This window comes from Chenopodium album, chromosome 6 (assembly GCF_948465745.1).
Source record: "Chenopodium album chromosome 6, dcCheAlbu1.1, whole genome shotgun sequence".
NCBI classification, from domain to species: Eukaryota; Viridiplantae; Streptophyta; class Magnoliopsida; order Caryophyllales; family Amaranthaceae; genus Chenopodium; species Chenopodium album.
The window spans coordinates 2,748,224-2,766,541 of NC_137839.1; the positions used below are offsets into that span (position 1 = coordinate 2,748,224).

General features: G+C 33.6%; 2 protein-coding genes and 1 non-coding gene across 3 annotated transcripts; 2 read left to right on the forward strand and 1 right to left on the reverse strand.

Moving 5' to 3' along the window:
- Positions 1-6,530: 6,530 nt before the first annotated feature.
- On the forward strand, positions 6,531-8,237 carry LOC145634270 (MLP-like protein 31). The gene is made up of 2 exons (XM_081685692.1): positions 6,531-6,742; positions 7,757-8,237. Exons 1-2 carry the CDS (start codon positions 6,550-6,552, stop codon positions 8,038-8,040), a joined length of 477 nt encoding a protein of 158 aa, XP_081541818.1. The 5' UTR covers positions 6,531-6,549; the 3' UTR covers positions 8,041-8,237.
- A 3,420-nt stretch (positions 8,238-11,657) lies between these two features.
- Positions 11,658-11,730, reverse strand: TRNAA-AGC (transfer RNA alanine (anticodon AGC)). Its single transcript has one exon. It is a non-coding gene; the product is annotated as a tRNA-Ala (tRNA).
- A 206-nt stretch (positions 11,731-11,936) lies between these two features.
- Positions 11,937-16,209, forward strand: LOC145635569 (uncharacterized). The gene is made up of 4 exons (XM_081686879.1): positions 11,937-12,047; positions 13,271-13,525; positions 13,657-14,544; positions 15,241-16,209. Exons 2-4 carry the CDS (start codon positions 13,463-13,465, stop codon positions 16,096-16,098), a joined length of 1,809 nt encoding a protein of 602 aa, XP_081543005.1. The 5' UTR covers positions 11,937-12,047; positions 13,271-13,462; the 3' UTR covers positions 16,099-16,209.
- The last annotated feature ends 2,109 nt before the right edge of the window (positions 16,210-18,318 follow it).

The window sequence follows — 18,318 nt, forward strand, 5'->3', positions numbered from 1 at the left end:
TTCATTGACTTGTTCCGCATTAATCAAACACGATTACACTCTAATTTCCTAACAAGTGGTATCTAGAGCTAAGGTTTTAAAGTCTTAAGGTTTAGGTGTTTATAGATTAGTTTGATTGAATTATGCCAATGAAATTTGATATTGAGAAATTCGATAGGCAAGTGAATTTTGGCCTATGGCAATTGAAGATGAAAGCCATCTTGGTTCAAAGTGGCTGTCACAAGGCTCTTGAAGGTGTATCCAACAAGCCTTTGGGCATGACGGTGGATACGTGGGAGGAGATCGATTTGAAGGCTCTTTCGGCAATTCAATTATGTCTCTCTGATGATGTTTTGAGAGAGGTTGCCAAGGAGACGACTTCTGCGGGTTTGTAATTGAAGTTGGAGTCACTTTATATGACAAAGAGCGTGACCAACCGTCTACTACTCAAATCTAGACTTCATGATCTTCGTCTAGAAGAAGGTAAACCGCTTAAGTCTTATTTAGATGAATTCTTCTCTATTATTATGGATTTGCAAAACATCGATGTTGAGATCGATGATGAGGATATGGCTATTAGGTTGTTGTGTTCTTTACCGCCTACGTATAAGCATTTTCGAGATACTTTATTGTATGGTAGAGATGATTTGAGTTTGGAGGATGTTAAAGATGCCTTAACTCAAAGAGATTTAATTGGAAATAAATTGGTTAATAAATCTAATAATCCTGCTCAAAACAATGCTTTAGTTGCTCATGGTGGTAATAAGAATTTTGGTAAAGGAAAAGTTTGTAACTATTGTCATGTGAAGGGTCATATCAAAGCCGAGTGTTGGAAATTTAAGAAGAAGAATGTGAAGAAGTCCAATGAGGACAATTCCGCAAATATTTCCAATACCGACGATGATGATGATTATGCACTTTAGGGTTACGAGCTTTAGGGTTGCGGTTTCTACGATCTCTTCATGATAAGTTCCCCTTTGAGATCTCTTGGTAAAACGAGAAACCGTGTGGATTTTTGGTATGGAGTCTATGATAGATTGCTTTTGATTTTCGTTTGTAATAAAGTAGCAATCTTGGTTATGCATTAGATTTTGTTCTAGTTATGCTATTTCTTATCTCAATTTTGGTACTTTTGTGATTTACTAAGTACAATTGCAATTTAGAAATTCTTGATGTAATTTTTTATTTTTCTAGAATTGCTTAAGTTTTTGATTTTTTTTTTAGATGAAGAAGTGTTTAAAGAGAGTTTGGTCAATTCTGATAAGCATGCTTGGCGTCGGGACATTATATTCTCAATCTAGGCCATGTGATGGTTTTGTGTACGGAATTTTGTGTTCGGAGACGCACCGGTTCACAAGTTATGGAAGATGTCCGTTTGGTGATAGCCTAATGTGAGTAGGCTTATGGAGTTTTGTTTAAGGGGAGGTTTTATGTTTTATTATGAGCATTACTTCTTGGTTTTTGGTTCAAGGTGGAGTAACCTTGTTTTTGGTCGATTTCAAGTCAAGGTGGAGATTGTTAAATTGTGACTCGAAATCTAGAAGGGCTGACTTTGAACGCTTATATATCTCAAACTACAACTGATTTTGAGATGATTCAAGCTGGAGGTGATAGCTTGGTTCAAGATCTTTCCAACGATAGGTCATATGCCCAATTCCAATAAAAAACGAGAAAGTTATGACCGTTTTACAAAAACTTGACGAAGCTGGAAATTTGCAACGAGGCTGCGAGCTATAGCTCTATGCGAGTGAGCTATAGCTCGGCCCTATGAGGACTTGCGGCAGGCATGAGCTAGCTGCCGAGCTATAGCTCGGTAGTTAGGTTATTCTAGGATAATTTATGGAATATTTTCTAAAATTATATCTTTTCTATGACGGCTATTTGAGTATACTTGGGGAACAATCTTAGGGTTTTATTAGGGTTTCCTTGTGTTATAAAAGGACTCTTTAGTTGATCAATTAGATCATACCTTATTGAGCCATTAGATTTAAGACTCCTTGTATTATTCTCTTGTTTCTTTCTCCATTATAGTGAAGAAGCTCTCGAATCCCCCACCCGTGGATGTAGGTCTATTTTGACCGAACCACGTAAATCCTTGTGTTCTTTGTTTATCTTCTTTATTGTTTTTCTCGTTCTTAATTTCATTGACTTGTTCCGCATTAATCAAACACGATTACACCCTAATTTCCTAACAATAATCTATGCTAGATTAAAAAAAAAAAAAAAAAAAAAAAAAAAAAAAAAAAAAAAAAACCTAATTTCTATTTGAAACATTATCAATAATATATATTTTGTATGTTTAAATTCTGAAAAAAAAAAAAATTATCAGCGTTTTAATGCTGTATATAGAGTGACGAATACTCGTGACATAACAATCTCGTGATCCTCTTCGTCTTCATTACCATCTCCTCTAGTTCCTGCTTAACAGAAGAAAAAACAAATCGTTTAGGGTTATGAGATGATAATTTGTGACACCCTACACTTTGGACATCTATCCCATGTCTTTCTAATACGAAGTAATATGTAAAAATAGTTTAAACCGGTAAGGAGGTGACAACTACTAGTATACAACAATAATAATGTATAAAAAATATGATTCATCAAATAAAATTAAAAATATATATAGCTAACTTAAGTAGTTTAAAATCATCATTATATATTAGATATTACGTTATGTACCTTGTTTTTCTTATTGAACTTCTTCATATCCGTAACAGGAAATGTACTCTTGATTGAAACGTATTCTTGCAGTGGGCCAATTTGAGCTTTTCTAGTATTTTTCTCTTTCAAATTGTACCATACATAACTGAATGTCCGGCGGTTGTGTTTCAAATGCAGTAGAATTTCGTTCTTGTCACTCGAAATAGCCAAAGGGACACTAGTTAATGAAGACCTAATTGGATACAAGTCCGAGACACTTAATAACAAAATCCATGATTCTTTAACACCGTACTCTTTCATCACCCATAGCTTGATCCCTGGGCTCGAAACACTGTCTTGTGAACCTTTTCCTTCTAGGACGCTCAACGAACCATCTAAAACCCCTATATCTTGTATGTAACCTTTTACACCGGGTGCCGGAATTTCACTCCAATTTTCGTTGCAAACATTAAAACTGACAATTTTTTTGCAATCATATACAAAATGCAACAAACAATTGGTAACAACAGCAGGTTTCAGATTTCCTGAAATCATCCTAATAGTTGGACAAAAGTACCCGGATAGAGTAGTTATTTCTTGATTATTTGAGTAATATTTACGTTGCCATGACTCATCTCTTAGGCTGTATAAGAAAACGCCTGCATTGGCCGTCGTCCAAGAATCACTACCAAAAATAACAACTTTGTAGTCATCATTTATATGATCATATCCGACTCCATATCCGAGTCCATAAATAAGGAAATTGTCATAAAAATCGAAGCGAGGAATAACGTGGTAAAGACGAGTTAATGGATTTAGCAAGATCAAAGTAGAGTCACTACCAAAGATGCAAAGTAACACGTCATTGCACGAAGCAACAATCATAATTAATCCCAACTCATCGTATAGGTATGGAGGAAGCTGAATTTTCTCCGCCTTCGAAAAGTCGTTGCCATTGACTTCGGCTGCGTAAAGACTGAGCTTGCTATTAAGATCGAAATTGGGATATACAAGGAGAGAATTGTTAGGGCGGATATTATAAACATGGGTGAATTCCGAAGATGATATGAGGGTAAACCATGACTTGCACACGAGTTTTGCTCGTAATAAGGACTTGATGTTGGGGAGCCGTAAAAGAATTTGTGAGAGAATTTCCGTAGGAAGGTCTTCAATGGGACTTGGTGCATCGTTTTCACTCGAAGATGCCGCCATTGATTATTTTTTTTTATTTTTATTTTTTTACCGAAGCTTATAGCGTAGCTTTAATAATAACATATTGTCTGTTTTGTGTCCATGGTCGGATGGGATTCCGAAGAAAGGTTGAAGATAATATTTAGAGTATCACTTCATATTATCTTCTTAATATTATTTTTTTAATTTTTGTCCCAAAAAAAATTATGTTTTAATAACGTATAAATTACAAAGAAATCATGAAATACTAGCATTGTATTAAGGAAATTTTTATACTACCTCCGTGACACATTATTTGCAATGATTTGACATAAAGTAAAGAGGAAAAATGTCTAATCGTTGCAAATAATATGTAACGGAGGTAGTATATGGTATTTTAGGGCTACATATAATAAAAGTGCTAAAGAAAAAAATAAATGAAAATATAACATTAATTATTCTGATTTTCAAATTCCTAAATTAATAGGAGTACTAAAGATGAGGTACTCCTATTAATATATTTCATGTAGGAAATATATAATACTATATTACAGGTTTATTTTTAACCTTAAGGGCTATTAGCAATATCCAATTTTCATCTTGAATTTCATGCTAATTGATCCTTTGTTTTTGTTTATTAGATCATGAAAATATGTGTCTTTTTTTAATCTAATTTTGTTGGAAAATCCCTACAACGATTAAATATGAAATCAAACTTAAGCCAAGAAGTGAGTATCAGATTGAAAGAAGGATTGAAGAAACTGAAATAACGTGGATTCTTATATATAATTCTTTTTCTTTTTTTGTCAAAATATCTTTTTAAAATAAACTACAAAGTCATCCAACTCAATGATTTTGATTAGTCAATTTAATGAGCTGAGATTTAATATGATACAATTGATTAGTGGCTACAATTTGTATTATTTACTAAAAATCAATACAAGTATAACATTAATAATAATAAATAAAAAAAAAAAAAAAGGAGTATAAGTATGATATATCCAAGACTCCAATAAGTATCCAGCTACCTCATAAATAACAATCAAATGACACAGTTTTAGTCAAAAATCACTTTAATTAATTTAGTTAGACAACGTGTTAGATTATTATATGATTTTTTCTAAAAATCAATAAAAGTTATACAGCTAACCATATATATATATAAATGCTTAAGATATTGATCCACAACATATTATATAACGTCCACAAACTACTCTTTTACTGAGAGAAATGTTTTCAATAGTACTCATGCGCGTCTGTTCGATGATCCAACTATTCAAGATCATATGATCATATCAAATCAACAAAATTTTGATACTTATAAAGCCGAACCGTACTAGTTATGTGGAGATCAAAACAAGACCAAATATATTAGAAGATTTTGAACCGGTTTTAGATTGATATCTTTCTATATAAGTTATTTTAATTTTCTTTTTACAATAATAAGTGAAAATAGATAAAAGAATACATATTCATATATGGCTAGTCACATGGTGCGACCATTTCACATATATAAACTAATGGAGTTACATCTATGATTAAATAGAGTTACCTTGACGGTTATAAACAAGCAGGGTTTATGTTTTAATAGTCAAAATAAAAGAAGAGGAGTTACTTGAGTATATAAATGAGGTTTACTTACTACTTTTTTTTAAGTTTAATTGGTGTTTCTCGTAAAATAAATTGGATCAGAGTTCCTCCATGGACAAATTAAGGTTATCCAGGCCACTTAGATAATTAAGGCTCATACTGATAAAAAGTGATTATTCATATAAACAAATGTAACCACAGATGAGACTTGTTGATGATCAAAGAAATCTGCTAAATTAGAGAGGAAATAGAATAGAATGACTTGATTATTATTCATCAACGGGTATACTCACATGTGGGTTTTCTCATAGGCTCAACACTCCCCCTCACATGTGAGTTGTCTATAATGCTGGCCCAAATCACAACACAAACAAACCTCTGATACCATACTAGAGAGAAAATAAAATAAAATGAATGGATTAAATTATTTATCAAACGAGTATTTATACGAAACCTAAAATCATAGGAAATAATCTTCGTAAAAGATTACCATATATCCTAACGATATATTCACTATATATATTATCTTAACATAAATAAATTTAAATATATTATTTAATCATAATAATAATAATAATATAACATAAATAAATTTAAATATATTATTCTCATAATAATAATAATAATAATATTATGTATACGGAAAATATATATATATTAATCGTTATGAATATTTTAATCTAAAAACAAATTAATCTTTTCCACATCCTATTTAAAAGAATTTTGAAATGAACCGGTGAAACAAAATTTAAGCTGGAAAATTATGCTTTAAACCGAAAAATTATACATTTTCAATATGAGACGGGAATAGAACTCTTCTATCTTATCTTTTTTTTTTCCAGACTGGATGTACACGTGTACTCTTGTAATAAATAAATTAGTGTTAAGAAAATATGATGTCATGATATATATATATCTCAATCAAACAGATTAGAATTGAATTCGGGGTCATCCTTGAAAACTACTTCCGTACTTCGTAATACAACAATAAACTAGAAATTTACTTTAAAAAAACGTGATTTTTTAAGAAAATTAAGAAAACTACATAATTGTAAGAAAATGAACTGTCCTAAAAGTCCAATATTTCTAGTTTCTAGTATAAATAAGAAAGTGATCATAACAAACCATTCATGTTAACGTAATTGTGTAGGTGTTCCAAAAATAAGAAGAATGAGTTTAAAACGTAAGTTCGAGGGTGAGGTAGAGGTGAGAGAAGGTGCAGGTGATGCATTCCATGACATGTATAAGAGTAGACCTCATCACATCAAGCATGCTGCCTCTAATTTTGTTCAGAGCTGTGACTTGCATCATGGCCAGGACTTTGGTGTGCCTGGCTCAATACTTTCTTGGAATTTCACTCTAGGTAACTAACTTTCAACTCTATCACTCGATCTATGACTATAAGCTATACTCGTAGTTGTACTAAGACTACTAACAAGAGTAACAACTCCGTTAAATTTTAGTTACAATATCTATTTTTAAATATGTGGTAAACAATAAGTTTCAATGATGAAGGTTTAATTTTTATATATGTACAAATAAAGTATCTTTAATTTTGTGTTTGATATTCAATTTTTCCATCAATTCTCAGTTCTACTAAAATTCGGTACGGAGTACTATTTTACTAAGGCAAAACATATATGGAATATTTTTTTTTCTTGCTCATTTGTACTTCAGAAATGAGAATTGAAGGGATTACACAAGAATTGAATTTTCCCATAAAATTTAAGTACGTGCACTTGTGTGGTTGATAATGATAATAAGATAGAGTTGGAAATGAAACTTCTTAGAAAGTTTTGCCCTGATACCACAAAATATCATTTCATGGAAAATTCATAGATTTTACTACGTATTCATTCCTCTAACCAAACAAGAAGGATGCATTTTTTTTTTTTGGTAGGTGAGATCTAAAGATGGGCATCGTGCCGTGCCTGGGTGGGGCTAGCCGTGTCATGCTGGATCCCCGACGAGCCGTGCCGTGCCAAGTTTTGACAGACCCTGGCCCACGGCACGGCAAGACACAATCCACGTGTCTGGCGTGCCGGAATCGTGCTGGGCCCGTGCCACCCACGTGTCAGCACGGCCCATGACCATCTTTAGACTAAGACCATAAGATTTTTCCTACCAGATCGACACTTCTCTTAAGTTGATATGGCCCTATTAATGAACTAGACACTTAATAATGAAAGGAAATAAAGATAAAGAGATCTTCACCCTCAAAGTACCCCTGGCCTAGTAAAGATCAAATCCCAAAAACCTTAAAGTTGGAAGGTCTTTTCCTCATCATGCATTAGCTAGGCCAACACTATGAATAGTAATTATGCGTGTTATTATTATTGGATAATGAATTACTGATACGTACTTTTTGTTGAATAAGATGGGAAATCTGGTAGAAGTGCGAAGACTGAAATCGAAGAGATTGATGAGCAGAAAAGATTGGTGAGGCAAAAGATAACAGAAGGTGATATCCTAGACGGACAGTACAAGAGCATGATATGTACATGCCATGTTGAACCAAAAGACAAAGAAACTTGCATAGTAAAGTGGGTAATAGAGTATGAGAAGGTTCATCCTAACATCCCTGAACCAACTTCTTTGATGGATGCTCTTCTTAATGCTGCTAAAGACATCGATGATCATCACCATGGCATTAAAAAGTAAACCTATGTTTCGAATTTTTTAATTTTAATAAGTGTTGTATTATGTGTATTTTCTTCCCTCAACTTTTATAATAAGGTGTTCCTACTAAATAAGGCATGTACGTACTCGCTTGGGTGTTTCTATATATTCCGTATAATATATATGGCCAAAATAAAACTAATACTTTGTATGTATGTTACCTCGATCTAGTATTAAATAAAAAGCACGAAGTATATATATAGTACATGTATATTAGTTCTTGTACCATATGCAAAGTATTATATTGTACGGAGTATATGTTATTATTAATTAATTTTGCTGATAAATAATGTGTTATATTGTATAGGAAATTTTGCGAAAAACTACCATTTATATGACGAGTTTTGAAAACAACTACCATTTTAAACTTTTTTTGAAAAAAGTACCACAAAAACATAAAAAGTTTTAGTAGAACTACCTTATCTAGTTTTTCGGCTAGAATCTCCGACTGTGGAGCCCACCAATTTATATTTCCCTCCTAAAGTTATTTCTCTCTCCTCTATTTATAACTGCCAATCTTCGTTTCTCCTTGTGCTTATGTTAAAAAATTAAAACCATAATCTCTTCATGGTTGAAGTTAATTAATTGCTGAAAATACATAACAAAAACGAGTAATGAACCCTAGATTGGGTAATACAAAACAATTGCCTCAAATCCCCCTACTTCAAAAACCTTCAATTTCAAATTTTTTTTACCATTAACCCTAATTTGAATTGAAGATTCAATTGAGAAATTGTGTTAATTACAAGGCAAATTAGTTATATATTATCTTAAATTGAGTTCGCCAAACAATTTTGCTTCTTTTCTCGTCCTGAATCGATTGAAATGAAAAGATTAGGGGCCCACAACCAGATATTCTAGCCGCAAAACTAGAAAAGGTTGTGCTACTCAAACTTTTTATGTTTTTGTGGTAGTTTTTTCAAAATAAAAAAAAAGGTTTTAAATGGTAGTTGTTCTTAAAACTCGTCATTTATATGGTAGTTCTTCGCAAAATTTCCTATTGTATAGTTATGGGTTATTTCATAACAAAAAAGTGGGCTTGATAGCAATAGCTGGATACCGTATGAAATTGATAAACAAAAAATGTGTTGGTTGCATATGATTCATAGAAATTATTTAACTCAATGGTATTATATACGAAGTACTAGATTAGATAACTGCGCATGTTAGTTTAAACAATAACTTGAAATCGATCAATGAAAGATGTGTTTAAAGCAACACCAACAAGTACTTTATACTACGGTACTACCACAGAAATATTTATAATTTATGCTAACTAAAAATTATTTGAAACAAGATCAATATTTTTTGTGTTTGGAAATTTCGAAAAAAATTATCAGCAAAAATAATCAGTGTAGGTGTATACTTGTATGTGATGATTGCTCCTAATTAATAATCTCATCATCTTCGTGACTTCGTTACCATCTCCAAGTCTGCATAAGAGCCAAAAAAAAAAAAAAATTTTTAACAATGAGATAATAATTTGTGGCACACTACAAAGGTATGTTATGTGTTACTCTATATATACTTCGTATAATAATATATCGACATATAGTATATGAATATAATAAATGCATACAAAGTTAATTATATTTCACACTACTTATCCAAAAACCAACTATGAATGAATTGGGATATATAAGTATACAACAATAATAATGTTCATATAGGGTTGAGCATATATATATATATATATAGAGAGTTAGTTCAAGAGCATCAATAGAGATTACGCACGTACCTTATTTTGTTTTATTAAACTTACTAATATTCGTAACAGGAAATGTACTCTTCACTGAAACGTATTCTTTCAATGGACTAATTCGAGCGTTTCTAGTCTTTTTCTCTTTCAAATTATACCATACATAACTGATCCACCACTGGTGCTTCAAATACAGTAGAATTTCGTTCTTGTCATTGGATATAGCCAATGGAGTAGAGAATAACGAAGCCCTAATTGGATACAAGTCTGAAACACTTAACAATAAAACCCATGATTCTTTAACGCCTTACTCTTTCATCACCCATAACTTGTTTACCCCCTCTAGGAGGCTCAACCAACCATTCAAAACCCCTATATCATTTAAGTAACTTTCGACACCGGGTGCCGGAATTTCACTCCATTTTCCATTGCAAACATCAAACCTTACTATTATTTTGCGTCCATATATAAAATGCAACAAACAATTGGCAACAACCGCGGGTCTAATATCAGTTGAAAAATCGGGTATAGTATTTATTATTTTTTGTTTAAATGCTCGATAATTTAAGAAACATTCCGTAAAATACCTTTAACGTTCCCATAACCGATCTCTTAGGCTGTATAGAAAAACTTGGTTAACGACCATATCATTCTCAAAAATCATAACTTTGTAGTCATCTCTTATATGATCATATCCGATTCCAAACATTTCGAAATCGTATATTTCATAATAGAACGGGGGATCAATGTCCCTATTACCGTAAAACAACCTAGGAATGACGTGGTAAAGACGAGTTAATGGATTTAGCAAGATCAAAGTAGAGTTACCAAAGATGCAAAGTAACAAGTCATGGCATGAAGCAACAATCTTAGATAATACCAACTTATTTAGGTATGGAAGAAGTTCAATTTTCTCCGCCTTCGAAACGTCATCGCCATTGAATTGGGCTCCGTAAAGATAGCGACTGCAAGATCTGCAACAGTTAAGATCAAGCTTGGTACATACAAGGAGAGAATTGTTGTTATGGCGGAGATTATAAAGATGGGTGAATTCTGAAGATGATATGAGGGTAAACCATGATTTGCACACGAGTTTTGTGAGTAATAAGGACTTGATGTTGGGAAGTCGTAGTAGAATTTGTGACAGAATTTCCGTAGGAAGGTCTTCAATGAGACTTAATTCACTCGACGCTGCCGCCATTGATTAGTTTTTTTAACAAAGCTTCTAGCGTAGCTTTAATGATCTAGTGGAGATTATTTTAACATGTATCTAGTATTTATATACGGAGTATGATGTTAAAAAGAAAGGTAGAAGATACGGAGTAATATTTAGAATTCTACAAGATAAAAAAAAAAAAAAAAAAAAAATTCTATCAATTATATAGGCTAACACTAAACACAACTACTTCATAATATTTAGGCCACAGCCCACTAACGACAAACTATCAAAATTAATAGTTTGTTATATTTAGTTAATCCAGATCAATAGATGGGATGATTATATATAGATTTTTTTTTTTAAAAAAAATAAAAAAAAAAAAAGAAATTTTGACTTTTACCACCAGCAAAAAAAACGAAAAAGTTGTTTTAACCACCTCCATAAAAAAAGTATTATTTTACCACCACTAAAAAAAAAGAAAGTTGGTTTTTACCGCCAATCACCGTAAACTAACAGATTCCATCCATAACTCGTTAGTGGGACCTAACATTTCCATGTGTCACCACAGATTCCTATTGATTGATCTTTCGTTTTTGTTTTGATAATGAAAATATGTAAAAAAAAGTTCTTTCAAAATAAAAGAAAATACGACAAACTAACGGATTTCGTCCATAACTCTGTTAGTGAGACCTACCATATGTCCATATCCACATGTCACCACGGATGGAAAAAAAATATAAGTGGAGATGCGGGGTATCGATCCCCGTACCTCTCGCATGCTAAGCGAGCGCTCTACCATCTGAGCTACATCCCCGTTATTGACAAAATTGTAAGCTTTTTAAAATTTAGTAGTAGTTTACTGAGTTTTCGCAAGTATTTGTACTAGTTGAGTTGAGCACGCAAGCTAGTTGGCTAGTTGGGTACCTCAAAAATAGTTCCCAACATCCTTGAATATGAGCCAGTAGAAATTTACTCAACCAATAACTGAAGTATTTCACATATTATTTGTGGATAAGATTTCTTATTTCATGTCACAACACATAACTCACTCCCTAAAATCTACTTATAATCTTCCCCAAACTTTCCTCATTTTCTCTCTCCTCCCCAACTATCTTTTACCACCCAATTAAGGTACTTATTATCACCCACTAATTTATTTTAATCATATGTATGCTTAATTCTGCTTTCTATCTGATTATATTATGGCCTGCTGTAATTATTATTGTATTTCATCATTCTTGTGTAATTTATCAGTAATCTTGGGCTTAAGTTGTCACTTGAGTTACTGGTTACTAATATATTACTCTGTAATATAGTTTTGATTTATGATTAGATTTGCCAATATGCTGAACTGATTTAATTAAGTGATGGGGGCAGGGGAGTAGATTTTAATAATCCAGCCATTCTAAAATTAAAGCTAAGGGTCTAGTTCTAAATTTGTTATGAAAACTTTGTGACAACGTGACAACTAATTCCGAATGAGTAAGTAGAATTAAGTATTTAGTTCTTACTGTTCTTTATGATAATGTGATCATTTTGCTGCAATTGTAATAGCATAGTTGTTGAATGTGGTTAGAATTTGCATAACCCGGGTCTGTGGATTGAAACGCGTATGCCTTTCTCTTGGAGTAGCTGCTTGTGATATATAATGTATGGTGATTGTAATTGATGTTCAATCCTGTAATAAATTGCTTAGAAAAGGTAATTTATCACATGGAGAAAGAACATTATCTTGGTAGGCTTTTCCAATAGAATACTTTGAGACTGAATTCAATTTTATTTTATTTTTATGCAAGAATAATGATGTAGTAAATTTAGTTCTTATCTTTTACCTTGGCTAGTTGGCAATTAGAATCCTGATACAACAACTCGAAGGTTTCTGACCAAGTGTGCTAATCTTGGCTAGTTTGCATGTGTTGATTTCTCAAGGGATAAATTTATGCTTAGTATGTTATAGCGATTCAGCAGTAGTAGTAATCAGTATTTCATAGATTTGATTTTTTTTGTTTCTCTTGTGAGCTTGAAGGGTGGTTCAGTAACTTGTTGAGGGTTCCGAAATACCATAGATGTCTTTTCTGTTTTTGATAGATTCCAGCCTTTTTTGACGCGGTATGCAGGTTCTTCTAGGTCCATTGTCTCACTTTGAGAATTTGAGTTTAAGTAAAAGAATATATTGCTAAGCTGTGAACCTCGTGAAGTTGTTAGTGAAAGTCTGATGCTTAAAGACAACACGATATGGAGATTTCATTGTTGTTTTTGCTTTGCTGATGATCAGTTTACAGACCAGACTGACCCTCAAACAAATTTGTGATCAAGTATTAACCAAATGATGAATGCACCATCTTTTTGTATAGGACCGTCATGGAGGCAGCTCGTTGACTCTCCTTGGATACATGGCCTATGATTTCTCCACTTCAATAATTTGGCCAGGGTGTATGAAAGGTGGTTTATAATCATGTTCTGCTAAGGCTCTGAAGTCGGATTTCTTGCTCTGAAGGTGAAAGAAGCGGTCAATTGTTATCCAAGGAAGTGGCACAAACCTCTGCATGGAAAAAAGGAAAGGACAAACAAATTCAAGGGAGAAATGGGTTCGAGCTTCACCAGCTGTGGTATTGCTGCTATTGCTTTTTCTTTCTCGCTCCTTGAGATAGACTGCAATTAATTCTTCATCTGCAATGCCTGTCATGAAAACCAGCTGTGAGAAAGCTGATATTAGATATTTTTGTCAATATATTTTCAGGATAAAGTATATCCAACCTCTGCTTCAAATGAGATTCCTTCTGGGAACTGCTGCATTGTCTGCTTGGAAAACCGCGGTTGTCATGCAGTTCTGTCTAGAACGAAACTGATGACCAAGTTAGTGAAAAGGAAGAAACCTGAGGAAGTATTTGCCATCTTTGAAAGCTTAACGGAAGAGGGACACAAGCCAACTCTTGTGACATACACTACACTCTTAGCTGCCCTTACTGCTCAGAAGAAGATCAAATCAATTCCTTCTCTCATCTCTAAGGTTGTGGACAAGGGATTGAAACCTGACTCTATATTCTTCAATGCTGCCATAAATGCGTATTGTGAAGCAGGTGACATGAAAGGAGCGATGAGAATATTTTACAAGATGAAGCAAAATGGCTGTAAACCAACTATCAGTACTTTCAATACATTGATAAAGGGATATGGCCTAGCTGGGAAGCCTGAAGAATCATTGAAGTTACTAGAGCTGATGTCAGAAGAAGAAAATGTCAAACCAAATGACATGACTTACAATATTCTTGTTCGAGCATGGTGCAAAGTAAGCATTAATGAAGCATGGAATACAGTATATAAAATGGTAGCCACGGGTCTGCAACCTGATGTTGTCACCTACAACACATTAGCGAGGGCTTATGCACAGAATGGAGAGACTTATAAAGCTGAAGCAATGATACATGAAATGCAGAAGAATAAAATTCAGCCTAATGAACGGACATGTGGTATCATCATCAGTGGGTATTGTACTGAAGGAAATATGGCTGATGCATTACGATTTCTCTATCGGATGAAGGATTTGGGAGTGGTTCCCAACCTTATTGTGTTCAACACCCTGATAAAAGGATTTTTAGACTCCATGGACACTGATGGTGTTGATGAGGTAAGCTATTTGTTTTTTTCACGAGCGCCTTCTATTACACGAGTTAATTAGGTGAAGGCTCCAATTTTGTCACATGTCCTGTTCATGCTCTGCATCAAGAATTTGAGAATAGCTTATCTGAATCTATTATTTTGGTATTATACTAGAAGGGTTTCTTTCATTAGACAATTATGAAAAAGGGAGCATATTTTAAGATTTAGAGAATTTGTTTTGCATAATATTGCTTGGTCAAAACAACTTTCCAGGCATACTAGTGAGTCAGAGCATCCATTATACACCTTGGTGCATCTAGCACCAAGTGCACCTCCTCAATTTTCCTTAGTTGAGCATCTGTTGTGCCCAAAATTAAGTACTCTCTCGGTTCACATGATAGGTCACTTGTACTTATTGTCAGGATTATTAAGAAAAATGAAAAAGTAGAGAAAAAGTGAAAGCAATTTTGCTAGGCTAACTTTTGAGAAAAAAAATTAGAAAGAAAAATTGACTAAACAATTTTATTGAGTTAATTATGGGATTTCCCAAAATGGAGAATGTCTCTTAAATTGATGGATATTCTGAATAGAAGGTGTCATTTGAGCAGGAAATTCCAAATGGAAGATGTCACTTGACAGAGGAATGAAAGGAGCGAGTATCATTTAAGTATATGGTAATTTATCTTATGTTTCCTTACACTATGATGCTTGCTGCTTATGACAGGCATTATTTTTGATGGAAGATTTCGGGATAAAGCCAGATGTGGTAACGTTTAGCACCATAATGAATGCATGGAGTTCAGCAGGACTAATGTCAAAATGCCAGGATATGTTTGATGACATGTCAAAGGCTGGCATACAACCTGATATCCATGCGTACAGCATCCTTGCCAAAGGCTATGTCCGTGCAGGCGAGCCTGATAAAGCAGAAGCACTCTTGACGTCTATGAGTGAATCAAGTGTACATCCAAATGTCGTGATATTCACTACTGTGATCAGTGGTTGGTGCAGTGTAGGAAAGATGGAATATGCAATGAGAGTGTATGAGAAGATGAAAGAGATGGGGGTTTCACCAAATCTGAAAACTTACGAAACTTTGATATGGGGTTTTGGAGAAGCCAAGCAGCCTTGGAAGGCAGAGGATTTGCTCCAAACCATGGATGACATTGGCATCTATCCTAAAGACAGTACCGTCAGACTTGTTGCAGATGCTTGGCATTCAATTGGTTTAGTAAACGAGGCCAAAAGAGTAATGAATAATGTCCTAACACACGACATACATACAATGAAAAAGGATCAAGGAATCGAGAAGCCTGCTGAAAGTTTGGAGAGGATATATCAAACACAAGATACTGAAGGTAACTTTCATGTACCCCATGCAACTGGTTTCTTTGTAACCGATCAAAAGGAAGCAACAAGTAGGAGAAAATGGGTAAGGAATGTATCAGCAGGCAGAAACTTGAGATCTTTTGTTCGACAGTATGGAATTGGTGTAAGAACTTACTTTGTATGTCGTAAGCAGTTTCTCTGTGAGATTCATATATCAAGGCAACTTGTAAATTCATGTAAAGCAATGATCTAGATATGTAAATTGATGGCCACAGATGATAATTCAAAACAATACTTGAGCTCTTGGAAACCTTGGAACAAATCTTACTCAGAAATTTAGTAATGATTTTTTTTTTTTTTTTCATTAGCAAATTCACAAGAAGTTGGCTATTCTATCATCCAATTCCTTAGAAATCATTTATAGTTGTTTCAGCGAACTATAAAAGATTCTTGCATCACTGCTTCCTGTATAGTAAGACTTGATGTGAAAAGGAAAATTAATTGTTTTATATACTACCTCCGTTAACTTTTAGTTACAACTTTGGAATATTTTATACCTCACAAATAACACAAAGTCTTATATGTGGCCAGCCATTATAGGGGTTACTTTGCTAGTGTAATGGGGTTACTTGATCAATGTTAAAGGGGTTACTTTATCATTGTTATAGAGTTACTCGGTCAGTTTTATAGGGGTTACTTAATCGATGTTGTAGGGGTTACTTTAAGTGGTCTTACGGTGTGATCGGCCGCACACAAAACGAGCTGCACAAATAATAGCCCAAAGTTGCAACTAAAAGTTAACGGAGGTAGTATTAGATTGCGAGTGACGTGATTCTAACACAATTTTTTCGTTTTTTTTTTTTGGCATTCTTTTACCGTGTAATAAAGGACACGAGATTATGAGATTATGACTGAGGACAATCTTGTTCGGTTATGAACAAACAAAAAATCTCAATAAAAAGTTGCTAAATTTTCATATGAGTACTCCGTACTAGAATTGTGAAAAAAAGCGAACAATGGAATAAAGATTAAAGAGGTGCATGGATTAGAAATAAAATAATGAAAGAAGAACTTAATCAACATTTTTCGTGCGATAAAGTGATCAAAGTCAAGGTACTTGGATGTTTATTGATCCAAATTGATATTAACGGATTCTAAAGTCCCACAAGAGATTCTCATGATTTTATTTCTAATCCATGCACCTTGACAAGATCCACGAATTTTACAGTCAATATTTTCTAAATCAGCTCATAATTAACTTTTTTGAACTCATATAATCTAATGATGTCCTACTAAATCAGCCCATATTTTCTTTTTGAACTCAAATGGGCGTGCAATTAATAGTAAATCACAGCTCATATTTACTTTTTGTTTAGCTTATAACAAAGATACACAATATCTAATGTATGGTTGGTGCACCCGGGTGCACTATGCGCATGGTGTACCCGGAAAGAACATAAGGTATATTTAAAAGAACATGGGCAAAAAAGAACATTATATATATTTATAAAGAACATGAGCATAATATGTTCTTTAAGTTTGATGATTATGTTCTTTGAGTTTGAACTATATGTTCTTTATATTATACAATATATTCTTTAATGCATGTACATTAAAAAAAAAAAAAAAAAAAAAAAAAAAAAAAAAAAAAAAAACCAACCAATCACTCGAGTAACCAGAAAAAAGAATATGTTCTTTAATGTATTATCATGTTCTTTTTGTAAAGACTTTATGTTCTTTGGCTAGAGGTGATCAAAGTTAGAACGGCCCGACCCGATTTTGCACGGGTTTTGGGCAGAATTTTTTTCGCCCCCAAAATTGAGTCGGACCCGGCCCTTAAAGTTAATTTTTTGGGCGGGTTTGGGAATGCATTTTAGTTGATTTTTTTACTCGACCCGAAAAGCCCGCACGGTCGGACAATTTTGGGCACAAAAACTTCGGCCAAAAATTTGGCCCGACCCGAGAGGTGAGCTGATTTTTTAACCTTGGCCCGGCCCACCCAATGATCACCTACATCTTTGTCAAACACGAACATGTTCTTTTTTGTCAAATATAATGTTATTTTTCAAACACGTTCAACACCTAAGTAACCATGAAAAATAATATGTTCTTTTTGTAAAGACTTTATGTTCTTTGTAATGTCATGTTCTTGTCAAACACAAACATGTTCTTTTGTCAAACATAAGTATGTTCTTTTTCTAACACTAGCATGTTCTTTTTTTTTTGCCCATGTTCTTTTTTTTGCCCATGTTCTTTAAAATATGTCTAATGTTCTTTCCGGGTGCACCCGGGTGCACTATACTATTTTCACACAATATCATACCAAGTACGGAGTATAAGCTATATCTTAAGTATTTATGTTTAAATTTTAATTAACTAATCCACCCATACTTCAATTCTTTACTCGATACGAGGATGCCCCTCCTATATCACAGGAGCGGTGGGGTAAGGATCGAACATAGGTCACTTCTAA

Coding starts and splice junctions, on each gene's coding strand:
- LOC145634270 (XM_081685692.1), top strand. CDS start 6,550: ATGAGTTTAAAACGTAAGTTCGAGGGTGAGGTAGAGGTGAGAGAAGGT. Junction 6,743..7,756: donor TTCTTGGAATTTCACTCTAG/GTAACTAACTTT, acceptor TTGTTGAATAAG/ATGGGAAATCTGGTAGAAGT.
- LOC145635569 (XM_081686879.1), top strand. CDS start 13,463: ATGGAAAAAAGGAAAGGACAAACAAATTCAAGGGAGAAATGGGTTCGA. Junction 13,526..13,656: donor TTCGAGCTTCACCAGCTGTG/GTATTGCTGCTA, acceptor ATATATTTTCAG/GATAAAGTATATCCAACCTC. Junction 14,545..15,240: donor ACACTGATGGTGTTGATGAG/GTAAGCTATTTG, acceptor TGCTTATGACAG/GCATTATTTTTGATGGAAGA.